The 22,436-nt window shown below is 40.8% G+C and overlaps 1 protein-coding gene and 1 pseudogene across 2 annotated transcripts in view; one reads left to right on the top strand and one right to left on the bottom strand.

Annotated features, from left to right (window-relative positions):
* On the bottom strand, positions 1-13,485 carry LOC308509390 (polyadenylate-binding protein 1-like; annotated as a pseudogene). Its single transcript has 4 exons — positions 13,373-13,485; positions 10,244-10,541; positions 9,649-9,793; positions 1-1,010 (listed from the first exon to the last, which is right to left on the bottom strand). The product of its transcript is annotated as a polyadenylate-binding protein 1-like (transcript).
* The window catches only part of LOC308509616 (uncharacterized protein), a 20,410-nt gene continuing 7,976 nt past the window's right edge, over positions 10,003-22,436 (top strand). The window contains exons 1-2 of the mRNA XM_081077858.1: positions 10,003-10,131; positions 21,593-21,817. Coding sequence (XP_080933984.1) covers positions 21,782-21,817 — 36 coding nt within the window. The 5' untranslated portion in view covers positions 10,003-10,131; positions 21,593-21,781. The remainder of the gene's footprint in view (positions 10,132-21,592; positions 21,818-22,436) is intronic.

Below are 22,436 nucleotides of genomic sequence, written 5' to 3' on the forward strand. Positions count from 1 at the left end.
CCAATAGCACTGGTCATATTTTGGAATGGATGAGTCCTGGTCCTCTAATAAGTCCTGCAAGGTCTTGGTCTTAATTGGGCGATTAGGCTAAGAGGATAGCATGCAGCACGATTCTGAGTCTATGCCATGAAGTAACCTGAGGGAGGTGCTGGAGGTAGGGGTTGATTATGGGGTAGGCCACAGCTCTCACACTTGCCATTCTCTGCATATCCCGATTAGTGAAGTGAGCCTGGTTCTCTTTGTGCTGAACAGTGGTTTGGTGGCCACAATTCTACCATTCATTTCTGTAACTGCTTTACTGACTTCTGGAAAGGAGAAATACAACACCAAACCCTTTGCTGTTACCACACTCCATCATAACCCTTGAGTAATGATTGTACCAAATGGAAAAAACTCTTCCTGAAGACATTCATCAATACCATCACCAAGATTTTTCTCATAAAAGTTAACACCCTAGTATCTGGTGATCCTGTCTTGCTTTATCTCTTGAAATTTGCACTCAAGTTCTTTCTACCGTTCCACATTTTTTCTGAGCTTCATCAACATAAATTTGTTTCCCATTGAGCTCATGCACAGCTTTCTGTGTGTCTTCATGCCTTTTGCAGCTTACAAATAAAAAACCTGTGGATTATCCCTTTCATCAGGCACTACTTTCACACTTAAGGCAGCTCCAAATTTGCCAAAGAGATTCTTAAGGCACTCATAATCATCCATGTCTTCTCCCAAATTCTTGATGGAAACATTGGTGAACTCTTTTGCCCTAGCTACAAGTTCTGCTTCTCATTCTTTACAAGACTTAAATCATCCAACAAATACTTTGTTATCATTTAGAAGCGTCCCATTCATTTTTTCAGTAGCTCTGTCAGCTACTTCCTGTGTCTCAAAATGTACAAATCCATAACCTTTGGAACCATTTTCATCACAAACCAGCTTTCTTGTGGCATCCACCTCAGGTTTTGTTACCAGGGAAACAATGATGTCATAATTTGAGTTTGGAAGAGTTATCTCCTCTTTTATTTTTTGGCAGAGTTTGAGAAGGATACGTTTTAATTCTTCTTTCAGTTTTTGGTAGAATTCACCTATGAAGCTGTGTGGACCTGGACGTTTGTTTTGGGAGAGGTTTTTGATTACTGATTTAGTGTCTTTACTAGTAATTAGACTTCAGATTTTCTATTTTTTCATGATTCAGTCTTGGTAGATTGTATGATTCTAGGAATGTATCCATTTCCACTAGGTTGTCCACTTGTAGATATAATTGTGCATAGTAGTCTTTTATAACCCTTTATATTTGTGTGGTATCACTTATAACATCTCTTCTTCCATTTCTGATTTTATTTGAGTCCCCTCTTTTTTTGTGAGTCTAGCTAAAGGTTTGTCTATTTTGCTTATCTATTCAAAGAATCAGTTCTTAGATTCACTGATCTTTTCTATTGTCTTTTTAGTCTCTATTTCATTTATGTCTACTCTGATCTTTGCTATTTACTCTTTTTGTACTAACTTCGGGTTTTGTTCTTCTTTTTCTAATTCCTTGAGGTGTAGATTTGTATAAAGCCTATATTTCAAATATTTGAGCATCATTATGTATAAGTATACTAAATTATTTCATATTGATAAAAGTGAACTGGCACTTTAAGGAAACTGACCAGGGAGTTGGGAGTCTATGGATGGACCTGGGCTTCCTGTTACTGTCTAGTCCCAACTTCCTGTTACACTTGATGGTTCTAACTTCCTGCAAAGGGCTAGGGGTATATAAGGGAGCCATCTTGAGAGATACCTCCTTTTTGCACGTGGAACAGCCATCTGGAAGGTGCATGTTCCCACATTGCTGTGGTGGTTTTGTTTTCCCTGAATAAACCCTCTTTTTGATAAACTCTATAAAAGATTTTTTTTGTCCAGTTAACATTTTGGGGGCTCATCTAGGATCCAGACAAGAACGAACTCTGGCCGCTTCTGAAACATGAGCAAACCAGCTTTGAAGCCTCACTGAGCCGTTTGGGCTCCGTGCTTTGTTCCCTGGCTTAGAAGCCTCGGGTGAGTTCTCCTGGATCTGAGCCAATGTTTTGTATCTGATGCTCCCCAGGCTTTATTCAGGAATTTTTTTTTTAGTGTGTGTGTGTGTGTGTGTGTGTGTGTGAGAATGTGTTAGAGGCCTATTTGTCTTTCTCTGTTGTCTGAGTACTCATTGCGGCACATCAGCTTGAATTCTTTGGAAAACAAGCTGTCGTCTGAGACAAAGACTGGCCTTCACCTAAAGTTCCTTTGGGGTAGAGGTTATTTCTGACCCTCTGAAATTGGTCAGTGTTGGCCAGTACTAGACTGTGCTGTCTCATTGAGAAAGTGAGAAGAGTGCCACCCAGCTCAGACTATAGCTTAAATCCCTGAGAATTGGCTATTTACCTGGAACTGGCTTTTAGCCTTCGGCCTGTTTCTCAGTGATCAGATTATTCCAGAGTGAGGTGAGCTGAAGATGCCTGGGTGCTCGAATTGTGAGCTGTTTCAGGTCTAGTATTAAAAATGGGATCTCTGTTGTCTAAGCCTTCTAAAACTGTCCCTCCAACAGGGACACCGGCCGAGTATATGTTTAAAACCACAGGGAATTTTCATGCACGTATTTAACTAAATGGGCAGATCTGGCTAAGAGTAACTTAGAAAATCAGTGGCTACTTTGGGGAACTTTTGAGATTATGAAACTTGACTTTCTTAAAACTCAGTTGGATAATAACAGCGTTGTAAGAAAGAGGAATGGAATACCTATTTTGAGTAGTACAGAGGTATCTCAGTTTTCGAATGTAATCTGTTCCAGAAGACCGTTGGAGTTCTGAAACGTTCGAAAACAGCCAACAGCTAGGCCTCAGGATCTTGCATTCAGTGGAAGCTGCGTGACATGTTCGATTTCCGAGGCGTGGTCGAAAACCAAAGCATTTGCTTCCGGGTTTACGGGTTTTGTAAACTGAAATGTTCATCAACAGACACATTCGAAAACCAAGGTGCTACTGTATATTGCGGCTTCCAAATGAGACCATAAATCTAAAGTTGCCCATTTAGAAGATAAAGTCTCAAAGTTAATGGGGCTGCTAAAAATTCAAAAAGAGACAAAATGGCGCGTGAAACCTTGTGCTCTTCCCCCACAGCACTGCCTTGCCCTTCCCCCTTTATCTCAAGCTCCACCCCTGATGCTATCTTGTCTCTTACTTCTCCCTCTTCCACCTTCAGCTCGGCCTCCAGTGGCACATTCTCTTGAATCTTCTCATTTTCCTCTTTCCTCAGAACTTATCAGTACTTTCCCATTTAAAATTAAACCCTCTGAAGATCCTAATAAACCCCATGTCGGCTATGTCCCCTGGACTAAAGCTGAGTTATGTACCATTATAAAGGAATTTCCTAAGGTAACTGAGGACTCGAATAAGTTTGCTGAGGAATTTGATATTACTATTCAGGCCTATCAGCCTGGGTTTTCTGATTTATATCAGCTAATTAATAAGTTAGTTGGTGAAGGCCAAGCTAGACGTTGGATGAGAATTGCCAGATGGGGGCATCCTGAAAAAGACTTAGAAATGCAAATTTCCAATTATTGGGAGGAAACCAGGGAATTTGCTCAAAAACTACATTGAGGGGCGTGCGGCTCAGGTGATTGGAGCACTGTGCTCCTAATGCCAAGGTCGCTGGTTCAATTCCCACATGGGCCAGTGAGCTGTGCCCTCTATAGCTAAGATTGTGAACAACAGCTCTCTCTGGAGCTGGGCTGCAGTGAGCTGCTGAGAGCTGCCGTGAGCTACCATGTGCCACCATGAGTGGCCCGTGGCCAGCAAGAGCTGCTGTGAACCGCCCACCAATAACTGGCGACCAACTGCCTCAGCCAGAAGGAGCGCGGGGCTCATAATGCCAACATGGGCCAGGGAGCTGTCCTACACAACTAGACTGAGAAACAACCATTTGAAGTGGAAGGGTGGGGAGGTAGAAGAAAGGGAGAGGGGAAAAAAATCTATATTGAGCAATTCCTAAGGCCTTCCCAAAGTCTGTTGATTGGAGCAAAATTCACACTTGACTCACAAAGGCCTAACAATTCTGTTCATGACTATTATGATAGGTTTAAGGTAGTTTTTAAGAAAAATTCTGGTCTTCCTCCAGATGTTGACATCACACGTGTAACCTTTAATTCTTTATTTGTCGAGGTGCTAAATAAAAATCTTTCCCTCATGATTAGGAAATCCAGGATGGGATGGGGAACTATGGCTACCCTAGACTTGGTGTACTTGGCCAATTAGTTTGCCAGTACTCTAGATGAGCCACCTAAAAGTAAGATTGTCAAGACTTTTGACTTTCAGCCATGGCAGAAGAGAGGCCCAAGCAAAACCAAGGAACTCCAACTTTTTGCCACTTCTGCAAGGAGCAAGAACACCAGAAAAAGGTTTGCCGTAAGTTTAAGTTTTCTTAACAAGCTCTCTTACAAGACGCTCTCTGCCTTCTAACCAGTCTTTTTCATGGTTTCCTAATTCCCAATGACGGGGCTCTGAGGAACTACAGGGGTTTTTTCCAATCTTTCCACTTAATCATCTTGGAGAAATTTTTCTTTAAATTGGGGAGGAAACAATTTCTGTTCTAACTGACACCTGCTACAGTCTTGGTGCTCAACCCCACTGTTATAAGCTAGCCCCTGCCTCGGAGTAATAAAGATATTTTACATAGTGGGGATTTCAAATAAACCTCAACAGGATTATGTGTCTGAACCAATTCCCTTTAGTCTAGGTTCTTTAAGAGACAAACATTGTTTTCTACTTAGTTCTTCTGCCCCTACCCACTTATTAGGCAGAGACCTCTTAGAGAAGTATCATGCTGGAATATCCTTTTCTAGAAAAGAAGAAATAATGTTAGAGTTTGATAGTAACTGTCAGAGTCACCAATCAGGTGAATTACATGACTTTTCAGCATCTTTCATTTGTGCTGTCTCTGATGGTACAGTGACTGAATCTGAGAGTACTGATCAATGGTCCCTATTGGACTCACTACCATCTTCTAATGGGCAAAATCTCCAACTGACACTGGCAGAATTCATGGTGCACCTCCTATCAAAGTTCAAGTTGATCCTTCAAAGCCTCTGCCCAGAATTAATCAATAGCCTGTCAGTAAGGAAGCCTTGAAACCCATAATAGAAAATTACATAACTCAGGGTCCTATAATTCCTTGCACTAATCCTTGTAACATTCCTATTCTACCTGTGAGAAAGCTAAAGGGACAAGGGTGGAGGTTTGTCCAGGACCTCCAAGCAATAAACCACATTGTTATCCCTCAACACCATCGTTCCTGCTCCTCATACACTGCTGGCATCCATTCCAACTGGAAGTAAATTCTTTACAGTAATTGATTTATGCCTTGCATTCTTTAGCATCCCAGTTGATGAAGCTAGCCAATACCTTTTTGCTTTCACTTGGGAAGGAAAGCAATTTACCCATATGGTGATACCTCAGGATTTCACTGACAGCCCTTCTTACTTCTCCCAGATTCTGAAGGCTGATTTGGATGATGTAGTTTTCCCTAAAGGTTCTACCTTGTTACAACATGTGGATGATTTACTTCTTTGTTTTTCTTCTAAGGTTTCCTCACAGGATGATAGTGTCCATCTGTTGACACTTTTGGCTTTAAAGGGACATTAAGTCTCTAAAGAAAAATTACAATCTACTCAAACTCAGGTTCAATATTTAGGACATCCAATATCAGAACAAGGCTTACACCTGGATCCAGACAGCCTCCATGGCATCATAAGTTTCCCAAGGCCCAAGACTAAGAACCAATTGCAAGGTTTTCTTGGGCTAGTCGGCTGTTGCCAGAATTGGATCCCGAATCTCTCTCTTATGGCAAAACTCCTATGTGTCCTTTTTATTATTATTTTATTTTATTTTATTTTTAATTGGGGAAGAGTGTGTTTGTCCAGGACCCATTAGATCCAAGTCAAGTCGTTGTTTTCAATCTGGTTGTGGAGGGCACAGCTACATTTACATTTTACATTTATATTTTGTAAATGTATTGTTGAATTTGGTTTGCTAACATTTTGTGGAGTTTTTGCATCTATGTTTGTTGAGTCTTTTTGTTTTTTCATTTCACGTCCTTGTTTTGGTATTGGGTAGTGCTGGCCTCGTAACATGAGTTTGGAAGAGATCCCTTCTCATCTGTTTTTTGGAAGAGTTTAAGAAAGATTCCTATTAGTTCTTTTTTGATTGGTAAAATTCACCAGTGAAGCCATCTGGACCTTGGCTTTTGTTTTTGGGGAGGTTTTTAATTCTGATTCAGTCTCCTTTCTAGTACTTTGTTCAGATCTTCAAATTATTCATGATTCAGTCTTGGTATAGTGTATGTTTCTAGGAATTTATTCATTTGTAGTCGGTTGTCCAAGTTGTTTTCATACAATTGTTCATGGTAGTCTTATGATCCTTTGTATTTCTGTGGTATCAGTTTTTCCTCTCCTCTCTCAGTTCTGATTTTATTAATTTCAGTCCTCTTTTTTTGTCAATTTCTTTATCTTTTCAAAGAAACAGCTCTTAGTTTTATTGATTTTTTTTCTATTGACTGTTTCGTCTCTATTTCATTTATTTCTGCTCTGCTCTTTGCTATTTTCTTCCTTCTACAGACTTTGGGTTTTTTAAAAAAAATAATTCTGTGAGGTGCACAGTTATATATATAAGCCCACATTACAAATATCTGAGTACCATTCGCTATAAGTATACTAAATATTTCATACTTACTTTCGCCAAAGTAAGAAAAACATCATAGCTTTAAGATTTTTTTTAAAGTGGTAACTAAACATTTATTTGGTTTCTCTGAGTCCAGATGATCACAATTTTAATGTAATGTGCTTTAGAATCTGTAGTACAAAGTGTAATTCATGGATTATGGAATTCTTCAATTCAAAGGAGACTTAGCTAGTTAGTAGCCAACTCTCTTATGTGTATATTTAAACAAGATGGCTAAAAATGAGAAAACTAAAGTCTGGAGATACATATAAATACTAGAAGATGCATTGTCTAGGGCCTCAGCCATGAGATATCACTTAGATGATTTAATCAGAAATTGGCTCTAGAGGCAACAATTAAATGACGATGTGTGTTGAGTCCTTGTCCATCTATCCCTGGATTTTGGAGTTGTTCCACTAATGGGACTAACCAGTCTGTGTAACTATACTTAATGCTTTAAAGGCAGCATAATATTATTCTTCACAACAGAAGAAAAAAAATTATATTCAGAGTTACCATGTGGTCCGGCAATACTACTTCTGGGTATACACCCCAAAGACTTGAATCCAGGGACTGAAAGGGATGTTTCTACATTTGTGTTCATAGCATTATTTTTGAGAGCCAAAATGTGGAAGCAAAATAGTGAAATTCATAGAGAGAGAAAGTAGGATGGTGATTGCCAGGGCCTGGGAGCAAAGGGGAATGGGAAGAGATTATTTAGCGTGTATAGAAATGCAGCTTTCAAAGATGAAAACTGTTCTGACGTTGGTTTCTCAATGTCAATGTACTTCTCACTACTGAACTGTAAACTTAAGATGTAAGTGTTATAGTATGTGTATGTTACCTCAATTAAGAGTGAAAATGTTAAAGCAAGAGAGTGAAACACAATCAAAGAATGAAAGATTTTGCAAATCATATCTGATAAGGGATTTGTATCAAAAACATAACGAACTCTTACAACTCAATAATAAAAAAGTCAAATAACCCAATTTTAAAATGTCAAAGGATGTGAATAGACATTTATTTCCAATGAAGCTGTATGAATGGGCAAGAGCACATGTAAAGATGCTAGAAATCACTAGTCATCAAATAAATCCAAATCTCAACCCGAGGATACCATGTCACAACCACTAGTGTGGGTGGAATCAAAAAGTGACATAAGGGTAGCCATGTGGCTCAGTTGGTTAGAGTGTGAGCTCTTAACAACAAGGTTGAGGGTTTAATTCCCACATGGGATAGTGGGCTGCGCCCCCTGCAACTAAGATTGAAAACAGTGACTGGACTTAGAGCTGAGCTGCGCCCTCCACAACTAGATTGAAGGACAAGGACTTGGAGCTGACGGGCCCTGGAGAAACGCACTGTTCCCCAATATTCCCCAATAAAATTTTTTTTAAAGTGAGATAATATTTAGTTTTGTGAAGGATATGGAGAAATCATCCACAGCTGGTGGTAATATAAAATGTGCTTCAGTCATAGGAAAACATTTCGGCAGTTCCTTAAACATTAAATGTAGAATTACCATAGACCCAGGAATTCACTCTTATGTATATACCCAAAGAAATGAAAATATATGTCCAAACAAAATCTTGTACACGAAGGTTTATTGCAGCGTAACTCAGAATAGCCAAAAAGTGGAAACAAACCAAATGTCTACAACAGATGAATAAACAGAATGTACTTTATCCATATGATGCAATATTATTTGGCTGTAAAAACAAATGAAGTATACATACATGCTACTACGTGGATGTGCCTTGAAAACATGTTAAATGCCTGAGGTCAACTACAAAGACAACCTATTATATGATTCCATTCATATATAAATCCAGAACAGGGAAATCTACACACACAGCAAGATTAGAGGTTGTCTAGGACTGTGGCTTGGAAGTGGAAGATGGAAAGATGGGGTGGTGATAGTTAAAGGGTGCAAGGGTTTCTTTTTGAAATGACAAAAATGTTCAAAAGTTATGATAATTGCATATTGTGAATACATTGAAAACCACTAAATTGTACATATTAAATGCATTGTGTGTTACGTGTATTGTATCTCAATAAAGCTATTAAAATAAATAATTAGACGTTTTGAACCAATATTAAGTATATAGAGTTCTCAGATACATCCCACATTTCCAAATCTTTTGTTTTTTTGTCATATTGGTGAAAATAGTTCACTTACTTTAGGGATATCATAGCTGTTAACATTTCAAAATTTCTAAGGACACCTTCATAAACTATCTAAAATAAATTTCCTTTTCCAGTAAAATGTACACCTGAATGTTTTAATGAATGCATCTAACAACTATGATTGCTCAGAGGAGTTCCTAGTTGGCCACCAGAACCAGGTTCTTGGGAGACATGGGACTCTTTAGTTCAAGTACCACATGTGTGGAGGTGGAGAAGGGATGGGTGGAAGGCTCAATGTTGTCAACCGTCAAATATCAAAATGGAGCTAAACTCTCACACATAGGGAAGTTTCTTTTTTTTTAAAGATTTTATTGGGGAAGGGGAATAGGACTCCACTGGGGGAACAGTGTGTACTTCCAGGACTTTTTTTCCAAGTCAAGTTGTTATCCTTTCAATCTTAGTTGTGGAGGGTGCCATTCAGCTTTAAGTTGTTGGCCTTTCAGTCTTAGTTGTGGAGGGCGCTGCTCAGCTCCAGGTCCAGTTGCCAGTGGCTAGCCTCAGGGGGCGCAGCCCACCATCCCTTGCGGGATTTGAGGAATCCAAACGGCAGCCCTATGGTGAAGAGCCCACTGGCCCACGTGGGAACCCAACGGGCAGGCTTTGGAGTTAGGAGCATGGAGCTCCAACCGCCTGAGCCACCGGGCTGGCCCCTGAAGTTAGTTTTAAATGGGTTTGCGTCAGAGTTCCATGAGTGGCCTCGCAGCCTATGCCAATCCTTGCCCCGGGCAGGACCACTGACCCTCTGGTCCCAGTCTGGCCTGGCTTGGGTGCCCCTCTTGCTCTGCACGTGGGCGTCGTTCCATCTGGAAACTGACCCTGGAATTTTCTGCGCACACCTGTGTCACCGCGTTCAGAAAGTGGAGCAGCAAGACGACACTGTCCCTCTAGGACCACGAACAAGTTTTAAAAACCAAACGTCCTCGGAGGAGACAGGTCCCGCCCACCGGCGGAAGCTGGTTCCATTAAGCCCTCTGACCTCCCACCCTGTTGTCACTCAGGAATAACAATAGTGGATCCTTAGGAACTGTCCAATCAGGGGCGCAGCAGGGTGGATGGGTGGTGTGACGTTCAGCAAACCACGTGACCCTCCTGGCCGGCCACAGTGGTGTTTCACGAGCACTTAACAGCCCAGGTGTCTGTGGCGGCATTAATCCCTCTGTGACCAGCACGGGCAAAGGGAGGCACAGGGACCACCCCAGGGGACCCTAGAAGCCGGGAAATGGTGAGTGTGCGGTGCTGGATGTCCCAGGATCGGGACGAGGGGCTGGTTGGAACTGGTTGGAAGAGGCTGTGGTGGACCGGCCTCCCCGCTATCAAGTCCTGTATGTGCGAACCGAGTCTTTCCGGGGCGCAGCTGGGACGTCGGTCCCCTCCGGCTCGCAGCGTGGGGACTGGAACCGCAGCCTGGACTCCGGGCGTCCTGGCCCGTCACTGCGCGCGGCGACTTCGGCCCCAGAACCTCTCTGGGCAGCTCTGTGGCCCCAGCTCCGCGTCTCCGCAGACTGTGCTGTGACCACGGGCAGGGTCTTCCGGGGACATTGGGGACTCGCTCTCCGGGGGTTCGTGCGTGAGAGGAGCTGTGGTTTGCGGAGCCCCAAGTTCCTCCTTTCTCCCCAGGGGATCCGTTTACTCCTGAGTTTTCGAAATGTTTGGAAAGCAGGGTCTCATATCCATGATCCAGTTCCCTCAGCCTAGCTCTTCCTAGGACTGGCAATAAATCCATAAATTTTCAGATTTCTGCCCACATTCCCAAGTGCCACGATTGGCTCTCCGATTCACATAATTGTTTAAATTTTTTTTCTTGCCATGGAAATAGTATTACTTTCTGAAAGTAATGAGTACTTGTGGTTTTTCTTGAACTAGAAAATTGCCTTCCAGTTTTCTTCTTTCACACATAGACACATTAGGCTTGCATGAATTATTAGCTGGATTCCTCAAACACCGGGTTTTTGTCATTTAAAATATCCACGTGTTCCAAAGCTATGGAACTGGGAGCCGAAGCGTGTAATCCTGTGACTCAAGCAACCCCCCTTCCGCTCCCCGCTCGAGCTGCAAACGGAAGTACTTGAAGGCTCAGTGGTTCTTCCTGGGGATCCTTCACTGCAGGTTTCCTTCCAGCTCACACCCACCGTGGGGGGGCCTTTACACTGAGAGAAGCTGCAGCCCTGGAGAGCTGGGGATGCACTTTGGGGCCTGGGGAGTGATGCCCTTTCTGAGGTTTTAGTTTTGGTTCTCCTGTCCTGTTTCTAGAAACAGGTAGGAGTTTTGCATCCCCAAGAGTAGGTGCACTCCGAGTGTAATTTGTGCACATTAAGAAAGTGTGAATATCAGGAGTGTGTGTCCTGGGTCAAGGTTCATGAATTTGGGAGTTTGGGTCAGAACGGTTAACTGAATTCGGGTGAGAATGGAAGCCTGGGGGAGGGAGCGTGGGGTTCTCAAGAGTTCATTCCTCGGGCTGCACAGGTGTCCCTCCCTCCTTCCCTAGGGACTGACCCACTCCAGGGGTTCTGTCTCATCCGGGAAAGTCCGGAATATAGAAGCTTTTGAAAGCAGCTTTCCTTCTGTCCTGTGGGAAGCAGGCTGCTCATCCAAGCTGATTCCAATACTTGTGTTTCTCCCTTTGGATGCTTTATTGACTTAATAATGCAGCCTTTGTCTCTGGTTTCCCTGAGCACTGTAATTTTATTCCGAGTGAGAAATAACATTTTTAGTTTCTTGGACTTAAAAATGTAAGTTGATTGTGAGAGATGTCGGTAAGGCAAGTAAATAGCGGAACTAAATAGAATTTTTGTTCCTTTCAGGCAAGAGAACCTCAAGATGTGAGGTTAATGTGTTTAAACTCTGAGGTCAATTTTTCATTTTTACATTAGTGTTTGTATGTGAGTGTCCCTATACAACATTGAAATTTAAAAGGCTAAAGAAAATGAATTTCTGTTTTAACTGAAATCAAAGCTTATGTAAATCTTTGAAAATCCTACTATGTGTAGGGAGCTAAACCCAAATGCCTGTTGCATTATAATACGCTACTTATTCCTAAAATACCCCCATGTGAGATAGATGGGAAGGACAAACTAGGGTACAAGTTATTTTTTAGTTAGCAGGAGATTTGCAAGTTTTCATTTTGTATGGTTTACACTTTTATTGTTTTCGTTTAAAGGAATTAAATCTTAGGATGGTTTCCTATGTACAAAAGTTAAATGAAGACTAGTAGATAGTAAATCGTGGTGTGTATAAATTTGTTTATTTTAAATATTAGGTTGGTGCGAAAGTAATTGCAGTTTAAAAGGTTAAAAATAATTGCAAAAACCACAATTACTTTTGCACCAACCTAATAAATCTGTAAGATAGGAAATTCTAACTTAAGAAGTCACTGCCAGGGGGTGGGGAAAAAAAAGTCACTACCAACATATCTGGTCCCTCCGCTGTTACTCTAGCTACCCCCAAATACATTTTTTATTATTTACCAAACGTCCTGTTAGTGTTGCTTTATATTAAAACAATGCCTGTTTTTCTTACCCATGTATGTTTTTTTAATGAGCACTCAGACTCCACATTCTTTGATATTTGCTGTGGCTTAAGCCTCCTCCTCTCTTTTCTCTTGTGTCTCCACCTGGACAGGCTGAGGGAAGTCCAGGGCTCCCTCCTCTGGCACTGTCACATTCCACCACACAAACCCCTGCCTGTGAGCAGGACTCATCCCGGCCCTGCCCCTGACAAGGATCCTTTGGTGGAACAACTTTAGTGAGCCTCCTCCCAGGCCTACCTGTGCACGTGCTTGTAAAACCCAGTTTTAGTAGGAACCCTGAAGTCAGGAGAACCAGAATCTCCATCTTCCTATTTCATCACCCTCCATATCTGATCAGGGTTCTCCTCCTGCACCATCTGGCAATGTCTGATGTCCAGGCCTGTTTGCAGTAAGAATCCTGTTAGGTCGTTTTAATGTAGGATCTCAGCTCCCACTCCCCACACAAGAACGCAGGATATGGTGAGGCCAAAAAGGAACACAAACGGAGGAATGGATAGGGGGTATACACCACTATATTCTCGCTGGCAGCTGGGTTGAAGATATAGGGAGCAAACATCCGCCAGTTCCCCAACAAGGGGTCTTCCTGCACCCCAGTCTCGCAAGTGGCCGGGTGAGACACAAGAAGCAGGATCCACCTCATCCGCAATCTGCTCTCTGCTTCTCTGCCAACAGACCCCCACTTGCTAATTACAATCTGTGCTTGCTAGCTTAGCCACCGCAGTTTTATCGGTGGTTAATAGCTAACCAGTAGCAGCTGATGGCCATTTACTACCCAAGCTAGCACCTTTTCACGTGAGGCCGAGAGCCTGGAAACTGCTCTCTGGGATTCTGTCCCCACAGCAGGCTACTGGCTTCAGTCTGTATATGGGAACCACCCCTCTGCAAGTGACTGGAACACTTGGCACTGTGAGCAGCATGTCTCAAAGTGACCACCTACCTGGGTCTGTCTTTTCTTGCTCTGACTTGCTCACCTGCTCTGCTTCCTGATGGCGGCCGCACTGTGGGCTGCTGGGTGCTGGGGAGCTGGTGCTGTGAGCTGTACTGCCCCATGGGGCAGTGTTGACCCCACCAAACCCCAGTTCTATGAGCAGTTGACTAGAGTAGGCGGTTTGAAGAATTTCCAGGCATTTGGGAGCAGGCATATGGGATGTGGCCCTCCTTAAAGAGGTTCTGGGTCATTGTCTTGATGGGGATTTCTCTGTGTGTTAGAATGAAGCTGTGACAGAGGCTGAGATGGCTTGGATATACTCTGGGCTGGGGGTGGGAAAGAGACACTTCACTCTGCAAGACGTGGCCCCATCTAGTGGTGGGGGTGGCAGCCAATAGTTGGTGGGCTAGTCTCACTCCTAATACCAGAGGGCTCTCCAGGACCCCTAAGTACCTCTGTAGCTGCTGCCTGGGCCTCTACTACAGCCCAGATCCTGACCCTTAGGATCAAGGGTATAGCACAACCAAGGGATTAATTCAAACCTGACTTTAGCCATGGTCCTTAAACTCTATAAAAGGGAGCAATATATATATATATATAGAGAGAGAGAGAGAGAGAGAGAGAGCGAGAGAGAGAAAGGGACCCCCTTCCCCCAAATATATCCCATGACCAAAATAATAATAATAATAATAAACAAGGCAGGACAGGAGGGAGGAAACCCAAGAAAAAATTACTGAAAAAGTCAATTTCATCAATTAGAAATCCACAGTGTATTAAAAGAGTTTACACAAGAAAAAAGATGAAAGGTCACCACTTGGCTTTGAGGCCTCTTCAACAAAGATTCTGAATTGATTTTGCTATCTTCTGTAATGAACTAATTCAGAAACCTTCATACAAGTACTCAATACTGGGGCTCACATTGCAGTTATACCTGGGATCCTAAATGTAGTCATGGTACCCCAATAATTTCTTTTGGCTTTTGTAAAATTTATTTTTTTATTAATTTCAGGTGTATAAAGCAACGTAAGTTAGACATTTAAACCCCTCGTAAAGTGATAACCCACACCCCAAGCTACTACCCCTCTGACATCTTATATAGCTGTTACAATACCATTGACTACCTTCCCTCTGTTGTACTCCACATCCCGTGACTATATATACCTATATATTTAGTTATAGTTGACATTCAATATTATTCTACTTCAGCTTCAGGTGTATAACGCATTGGGAAGTCTATGAAGTGATCTCCCTGATAAGTCCAGTGCCCATCTGGCACCTTACATAATCTTCACATCATTGTTGATTATATTCCCCATACTGTATTAAATATCAATTTGTATTTCTTAATGCCTTCACCTTTCTCACCCTGCCCCCAACCCCACTGGTACCCCAATAATCTTAAAGGAGTTACTCAATATCCTATAGAGGACAAATAGATATCCTGTTAGTGGTAATGTAAAATGGTATAGCCTGTATAGAAAACAATATGTCAGGTCCTCCCAAATTAATTTAAAAGGATGCATTTTTTTCCTTCAAGAACTATGTGTAGTGACACATAATTTCTAAATTTTTAATTTTTTGAGGAACCTCCATAGGGTTTTTCTAGTGGCTGCACCAATTTACATTCCTACCAACAGTTAAGGGTTCCCTTTTCTCTCCAACACATTTCTTTTTTGATAATAGCCATTATCACAGGTGTGAGGTAGTAGCTCATTGTGGTTTTGGTTTGCATTTGTCTGATGATTAAAGATGTTGAACATCTTTTCGTGTACCTGTTGCCATCTCTGTGTCTTCTTCGGGAAAATGTTTATTCAGATGTTCTGTTTATTTTTTAATCAGATTGTTTGTTTTTGGCTATTAAACTATGAGTTTTTTTGTAGATTTTTGGATATTAACTTTTATTCATATATATGATTTGCAAGTATTTTCTTTCACTAGGTTGCTTTTTGATTTTATTAATAAAAGGTTTTCCTTGTGCAGAAGCTATTTAGTTTGATGTAGTCCACTTGTTTATTTTTGCTTTTGTTGCCTTTGCTTTTAGTATCAGATACAGAAAATCATCACCAAGACCCATATCAAGGAGCTTATGGCCCATGACTTCTAAACCTTTTATGGTTTTGGAGATCATGTTCAAGTCTTTAATGCATTTGAGTTAATTTTTGTGTATGGGGTAAGCTAGTGGTTCAGTTTCATTCTTTTGCATGTGTCTGTCCAGATTTCCTAACATTTATTTGAAGAGATTATTTTTTGGCATTGTATATTCTTGGCTCCTTTGTTGTGAATTAATTGACCATATATGTGAGGGATTATTTGTGGACTCACTATTTAATTACATTGATCTACAAGCATGTGTCTTTTATGTGTTTTTCTGCCAATACCATATTTTCTAAATTATTATAGCTTTGTAATACAGTTTGAAATAGCGTATGGTGCTACCCTCTTTGTTTTTTTATTTTCTTAAGGTTTTTTTGTTTGTTTTTGTTTTCCCCTCTATTTGGGGTCTTTTGTGGTTCCATTGAAATTTTAGGATTGGTTGTTCTATTTCTGTTGAATCTGTAAATAGCTTTGGTTTTATGTATGTTTTAACACTATTAATTCTTCCAATCCATGAATGCGGACTATTTTTCCAGTTAGTTGTCTCTCTACATTTGTTTAATTAATGTATTGTAGTTTTCAGCATATGTTCAGTATACAGGTCTTTTAACCTCTTTGGTTAGATTTATTCCTCAGTGTTTTATTTTTTTGGTGAAATTGTGAATAGGATTGTTTTCATAATTTCTCTTTCTCATAGTCCATTATTAATACATAGAAATGCAACAGATAGTTGTGTGTTTTGTACTCTGAAACTTTCCTTAATTAGTTTATTATTTCTATCAGATTTTTGCTGGAGTTTTAACTATTTTGTATATATAATAACATGTCATCTGCAAATAGTGACAGCTTCCTTTCCAAAAAAAAACATCCAAAATGGAAAGGAAGCTGTCACTATTTGCAGATGACATGTTATTATATACACAAAATGGTTAAAACTTTTACTCTGACTAGGACTTAAAATACTACGGTTAATAAAAGTCGCCAAAGTGGGCATCTTGTTCCTGATCTTAGAAAAACTTTCAGTTTTTATCATTGAGTATGTTATCTGTGGCCTTATTCTTTTCATTGTTGATTAGGATATTACTGTGGGCTTATCATATATGGTCTTTATTACTTTGATGTACGTTCCGCCATACCTTCTTTTTTAAGAGTTTTTTACAAAAATGGATGTTGAATTTTGTCATATTTTTTTTCCTGCTTTTCTTGAGATGATTTTTATTCTTCATTTTGTTAATGTGGTGTATCATGGCTGATTGGTGAATATTGGACCATCCTTGCATCCTTGAAATAAATCCCATTGATAATGATGTATAATTCTGTAAATGGATTGTTGAATTTGGTTTAACATTTTGTGGAGTTTTTGCATCTATGTTCGTCAGGGGTACTTTTTTGGTTTTCATTTCACGTCCTTGTCTTGTTTTGGTATTGGATAGTGCTGGCTTTGTAACATGAGTTTGGAAGAGGTCCCTTCTCATCTGTTTTTTGGAAGAGTTTGAGAAGTTTCGTATTGATTCTTTTCTTTTTAATTAAAATTTGTTGGGGTGACAATTGTTAGTAAAGTTACATACATTTCAGGTATACATTTCTGTATTACATCATCTGTAAATCACATTGTGTGTTCACCACCCAGAGTCAGTTCTCCTTCCATCACCATATATTTTATCCCCCTTACCTTCATCTTCCACCCCACCCCCACCCCCACCCACCCCTTACCCTCTGGTAACCACTAAACTATTGTCTGTGTCCATGAGTTTTTATTTCTCATTTGTTTGTCTTATTCTTTTGTTGTTTTTGGTTTATATACCACATGTCAGTGAAATCATGTGGTTCTCTACTTTTTCTGTCTGTCTTATTTTGCTCAGCATTATAATCTCAAGATCCACAAATGGCAAATAGACATATGAAAAAAATGCTCAACATCACTAATCATCAGAGAAATGCAAATAAAAACCACAATGAGATATCACCTCACCCCAGTTAGAATGGCTATCATCAACAAGACAAATAGTAACAAGTGTTGGAGAGGCTGTGGAGAAAAAGGAACCCTCATACACTGTTGGTGGGAATGCAGACTGGTGCAGCCGCTATGGAAGGCAGTGTGGAAGTTCCTCAAAAAGTTACCAAATAAAATTATAGTTGGCATTCATTAATTAGAATTACCATATGACCCAGCAATCCCTCTCCTGGGTATCTACCCAAAAAAATCTGAAAACATTTATCCATAAAGACAAGTGTGCCCCAGTGTTCATTGCAGCTTTGTTTATGGTATTAATTATTTTTTGAAGAATGTTAGGTAAAATTCACCAGTGAAGCCATCTGGACCTTGACTTTTGTTTTTGGGGAGGTTTTTAATTCTGATTCAATCTCCTTTCTAGTACTTTGTCTGTTCAGATCTTCTAATTATTCATGATTCAGTCTTGGTATATTGTATGTTTCTAGGAATTTATTCATTTGTAGTCAGTTGTCCAAGTTGGTTACATATAATCGTTCATGGTAGTCTCTTATGATCCTTTGCATTTCTGTGGTATGTTTTTACTTCTCCCCTCTCACTTCTGATTTTATTAATTTCAGTCCTCTTTTGTTGGTGAGTCTGTCCAAAGATTTGTGAATTTTACCTATCTTTCAAAGAAGCAGCTCTAAGTATTATTGATTTTTTTTTTTTCCTATTGACTGTTTAGTCTCTATTTCATTTATTTCTGCTCTGCTCTTTGCTATTTTCTTCCTTCTACAGACTTTGGGTTTTTTTAAAAAATAATTCTGTGAGGTGTACAGTTATATATAAGCCCACATTACAAATATCTGAGTACCATTCGCTATAAGTATACTAAATATATCATACACACTTTTACCAAAGTAAGAAAAATGCCATAGTTTTAAGATTTTTAAAAAAGTGTTAACTAAATATTTATTTGGTTTCTGAGTCCAGATGATCACAATTTTAATGTAATGTGCTTTAGAATCTGTAGTACAAAGTGTAATTCATGGATTATGGAATTCTTCAATTCAAAGGAGACTTGGCTAGTTAGCAACCAACTCTCTTATGTGCATATTTAAATAAGATGGCTAAAAATGAGAAAACTAAAGTCTGGAGATACATATAATTACTAGAAGATGCATTGTCTAGGGCCTCAGCCATGAGATACCACTTAGATGATTTAATCAGAAATTGGCTTAAGGTCTTTAGTGGCAACAATTAAATGACAATGTGTGTTGAGTCCATTCTTGTCCATCAATGCCTGGATTTTGGAGTTGTTCCACCAATGGGACTAACCAGTCTGTATAACTATACTTAAAGGCAGCATAATATCATTCTTCACAACAGAAGAAAAAAACTATATTCAGAGTTACCACGTGCTCCAGCAATACTACTTCTGGGTATACACCCCAACGACTTGAATCCAGTGACTGAAAGGGATGTTTCTACATTTGTGTTCGTAGCAGCATTATTCATGAGAGCCAAAATGTGGAAGCAATCCATGTGTGTTTCAGTGAATGAATGGATCAACAAAATTTAGTATAAACATACAATGGAATATTATTCAGATTTTGAAAGGAAACTGTGACATGTGCTGCAACATGGGTGAACAATAAGGTCATTATGCTAAGTGAAGTAAGCCATTCATAAAAGGAGAACTACTATATGAATCCCCTTGCATGAGGTACCTAGAATAGTGAAATTCATAGAGAGAGAAAGTAGGATGGTGATTGCCAGGGTCTGGGAGCAAAGGGGAATGGGAAGAGGATATTTAACGTGTGTAGATATGCAGCTTTCAAAGATGAAAACTGTTCTGACATTGGTTTCTCAATGTTAATGTGCTTCTCACTACTGAACTGTAAACTTAAGGTGTAAATGTTATAATATGTGTATGTTACCTCAATTAAGAGTAAAAACGTTAAAGTAAGAGAGTGAAAACAACCCAAAGAATGAAAGAAAATTTTGCAAATCATATCTGATAAGGGATTTGTATCAACAACATATTAAGAACTCTTACAACTCAATAATAAGGAAGTCAAATAACTCAATTTTAAAATGTCAAAGGATGTGAATAGATATTTATTTCCCAGGCAAGAATACATGAAAAAATGCTAGCAGTCACTAGTTATCAAGGAAATCCACATCAAAACTCCAGTGCAATACCATGTCACAATGACCAGGATAGGTGGAATTAAAAAGTGAGTTAAGAACTAGTTTTGTGGAGGACATGGAGAAATGATCCACAGCTGCTGGGAATATAAAATGGTGCTTCAGTCACTTAGGAAAACTTTCTGGCAGTTCCTCAAAACTTAAACCTAGAATTATCATAGGACCCAGCATTTCACTCTTAGGTATATACCCAAAGAGATGAAAATACATGTCCAAACAAAATTTTGTACATGAAGGTTTATTGCAACGTTACTCAGTGTGGGAACAGAGCCAGGAGTGCAGTTTCCAGGCTCTAGGCCTCACGTGGAAAGGTTCTCACTCAGGTAGTAAATGGCCATCAACTGATTGGATGGCCATCAGCTGTGACTAGTTGGCAGTCAGCTGTAACCAGTGAGCCATTGGCCACTAATATAACTGCTGTGGCTATGCTAGCAGAAAAATGGAGGCTAGCAAGAAGATGGTGGCTGGCAAGCGCGGATTGCAGTCAGCACAGTGGATTGAGCTAGCAAGGAGTTGTCGTTTGACAGAAAAGCGGACAGCAGGTCGCAGGTCGTGTGAATCCAGCCTCCAGTGAGACTATAGTGGTATGACCCCCCTACCTATGGCTCCGTGGGTGTTCCTTTTTGGCCTCACCATGTCCTGCGTTCTTATGTGGGGAGCGGGAGCTGAAGCCCCGCAGGCCGCCCTGCATGACACTCAGAATAGCTAAAAAGTGAAAACAAACCAAATGTTTACAACAGATGAATAATCACAATTATTTATCCATACAATGCAATATTATTTGGCTATAAAATGCAATCCATACAATGCAATATTATTTGGCTATAAAAACAAATGTAGTATCCATACATGTTACTACATGGATGTTCCTTGAAAAAATTGTGCTAAGTGCCTGAAGTCAACTACAAAGATAACCTATTAATATGATTTCATTCATGTATAAATCCAAAACAGGGAAATCTATAGATAGACACAGCAAGATTAGAGTTTGCCTAGTACTTTGGAGATGGAAAATGGAAAGATTTTCCATTTTCCATAATGATAGCTGAAGGGTACAGGGGTTTCTTCTGAGACAATGAAAATGTTCAGAAACTGTGGTGATTACTGCACATTCGTGTGAATATACTGAAAACCAATGAATTGTACCCATTAAAGGGATTCATTGTATGGTGTGTGTATTGTATCTTAATAAAGCTATTCAAATTTTTAAAATGCACTGGGAGTTTTGAACCAATGTGGTAGTTTATTATAGAGTTTTCGGTTACATTCAACATTTTCAAAATCTTACTGGGGTTTTTTCCCCTTATTTTGGTGAAAATAGGAATTCAGTTGCTTTAGGGGTATCATAACCGTTTACATTTCAAAATCTCTAAGGGCACGGTCAAAACTAAAATAAATTTCCTTCTAGTGTAAAATGGCCACCCGTGAGTTATACTAAATACATCTCACAGCTTACTGATGGTCAGAGAGTCCCTGCGCCCAGGTGGCGTTGTGGGGTTCAAATTTCTCTGCAGAACCTGGAACTTAGGTCATGGGACTTTTTAGCTAAAGTACCACATGTGTGGAGGTGGAGAAGAGATGGGTGGAAGGCTCAACGCTGTCAACGAGGATTAACATGGAGCCAAACTCTTGTATTACACATGGTGAGGTCAGTTTTAAATGGGTTTGTAAACAAGCGTCACAGTTCCATGAGTGGCCTCACAGCCTGTGACAAGCCCTGCCCTAGCAGGACCGCTGACCCTCTGGTCCCAGTCTGGTCTGGACTGGCTGTCCCTCTTGCTCTGCACAAGGGCCTACTTCCATCTGGAAACTAACCCTGGAATCCCCTTCGCACACCTGTGTCACTGCGTTCAGAGAGGAACAGGAAGTGTCTCTCTAGGTCCACAGACAAGTTTTGTTTAAAAGACAACATACTGTAGGGGATAGGTCCTGCCCACCGGTGAAAGCTGGTTCTGTTAAGCCATCTGCCCTCCTACTCTGTTGTCACTCAGGAATAACAGAGGCGGGTCCTTGCGAACTGTCCAATCGGTTGCAAGTGGATGTGATAACACCCAGCAGACCTCGAGGAAGATCCTGGCCACGCCGGAGTTCGCGTCTCACCTGCACTTTATAGCCCAGGTGTCTCTGCTGCAGTGTCAGTCCCTCTGTGACCAGCACCAGCCACAGGTTCCTCAGGAACGATGCCAATGCCGGGGGACCTTGCAAACCGGAAAATGGTGAGTGTGCAGGGCCAGGGTGGGGAGAAGGGAACCACTGGCAGAGTGGAACCAGCAGAGGTCGGACCAAGCTTCCCCACGTTCAAGTCCCAGGTCTGCGGACCTGAGTCCACTCCCCTCCCCCACCTTGAACCTCTGTCCCCTGCGGCACACAGAATGGGGCCTGGGCCAGCAGCTATCCTGTCTGGTCACTGAATGCTGCGACTTGGGCAACTCTGGGCAGCGCTGCACTCAGAGCTCCTCTCCCCAGATTGCGGTTACCATCGGGAGGGCCGTCAAGAGACAATCGTGACTTGGTTTCTGGGGTTTGTGCGTGTGAGGTGCTGTGGGATCCCCAGTTCTCCTTTCTCCTCAGTGGGAACCTATTTTCTCCTGAGTTTTCTAAATGCTTAAGGTTGGCCTCAATTTTACAACCTTGCTCTCCTCTCCATCCAGCTCTTCCTAGAGTTTGTAATCCGTAAATTTTCAGATTTCTGCCAGTATCTGAAATGCTACCTTCCCGTCTCCCAATTTACAGCAGAAGCAAGTATTTGTACCCGTGGAACAAATGCAGTATTTAATTGTTATCATTTTCCCACCTTCAATAGATGCCTCATTTTAAAGACTTAATTTTTTGCCA

The sequence above is a fragment of the Rhinolophus hipposideros genome (assembly GCF_964194185.1).
Source record: "Rhinolophus hipposideros genome assembly, chromosome: 16".
Classification (NCBI taxonomy): Eukaryota; Metazoa; Chordata; class Mammalia; order Chiroptera; family Rhinolophidae; genus Rhinolophus; species Rhinolophus hipposideros.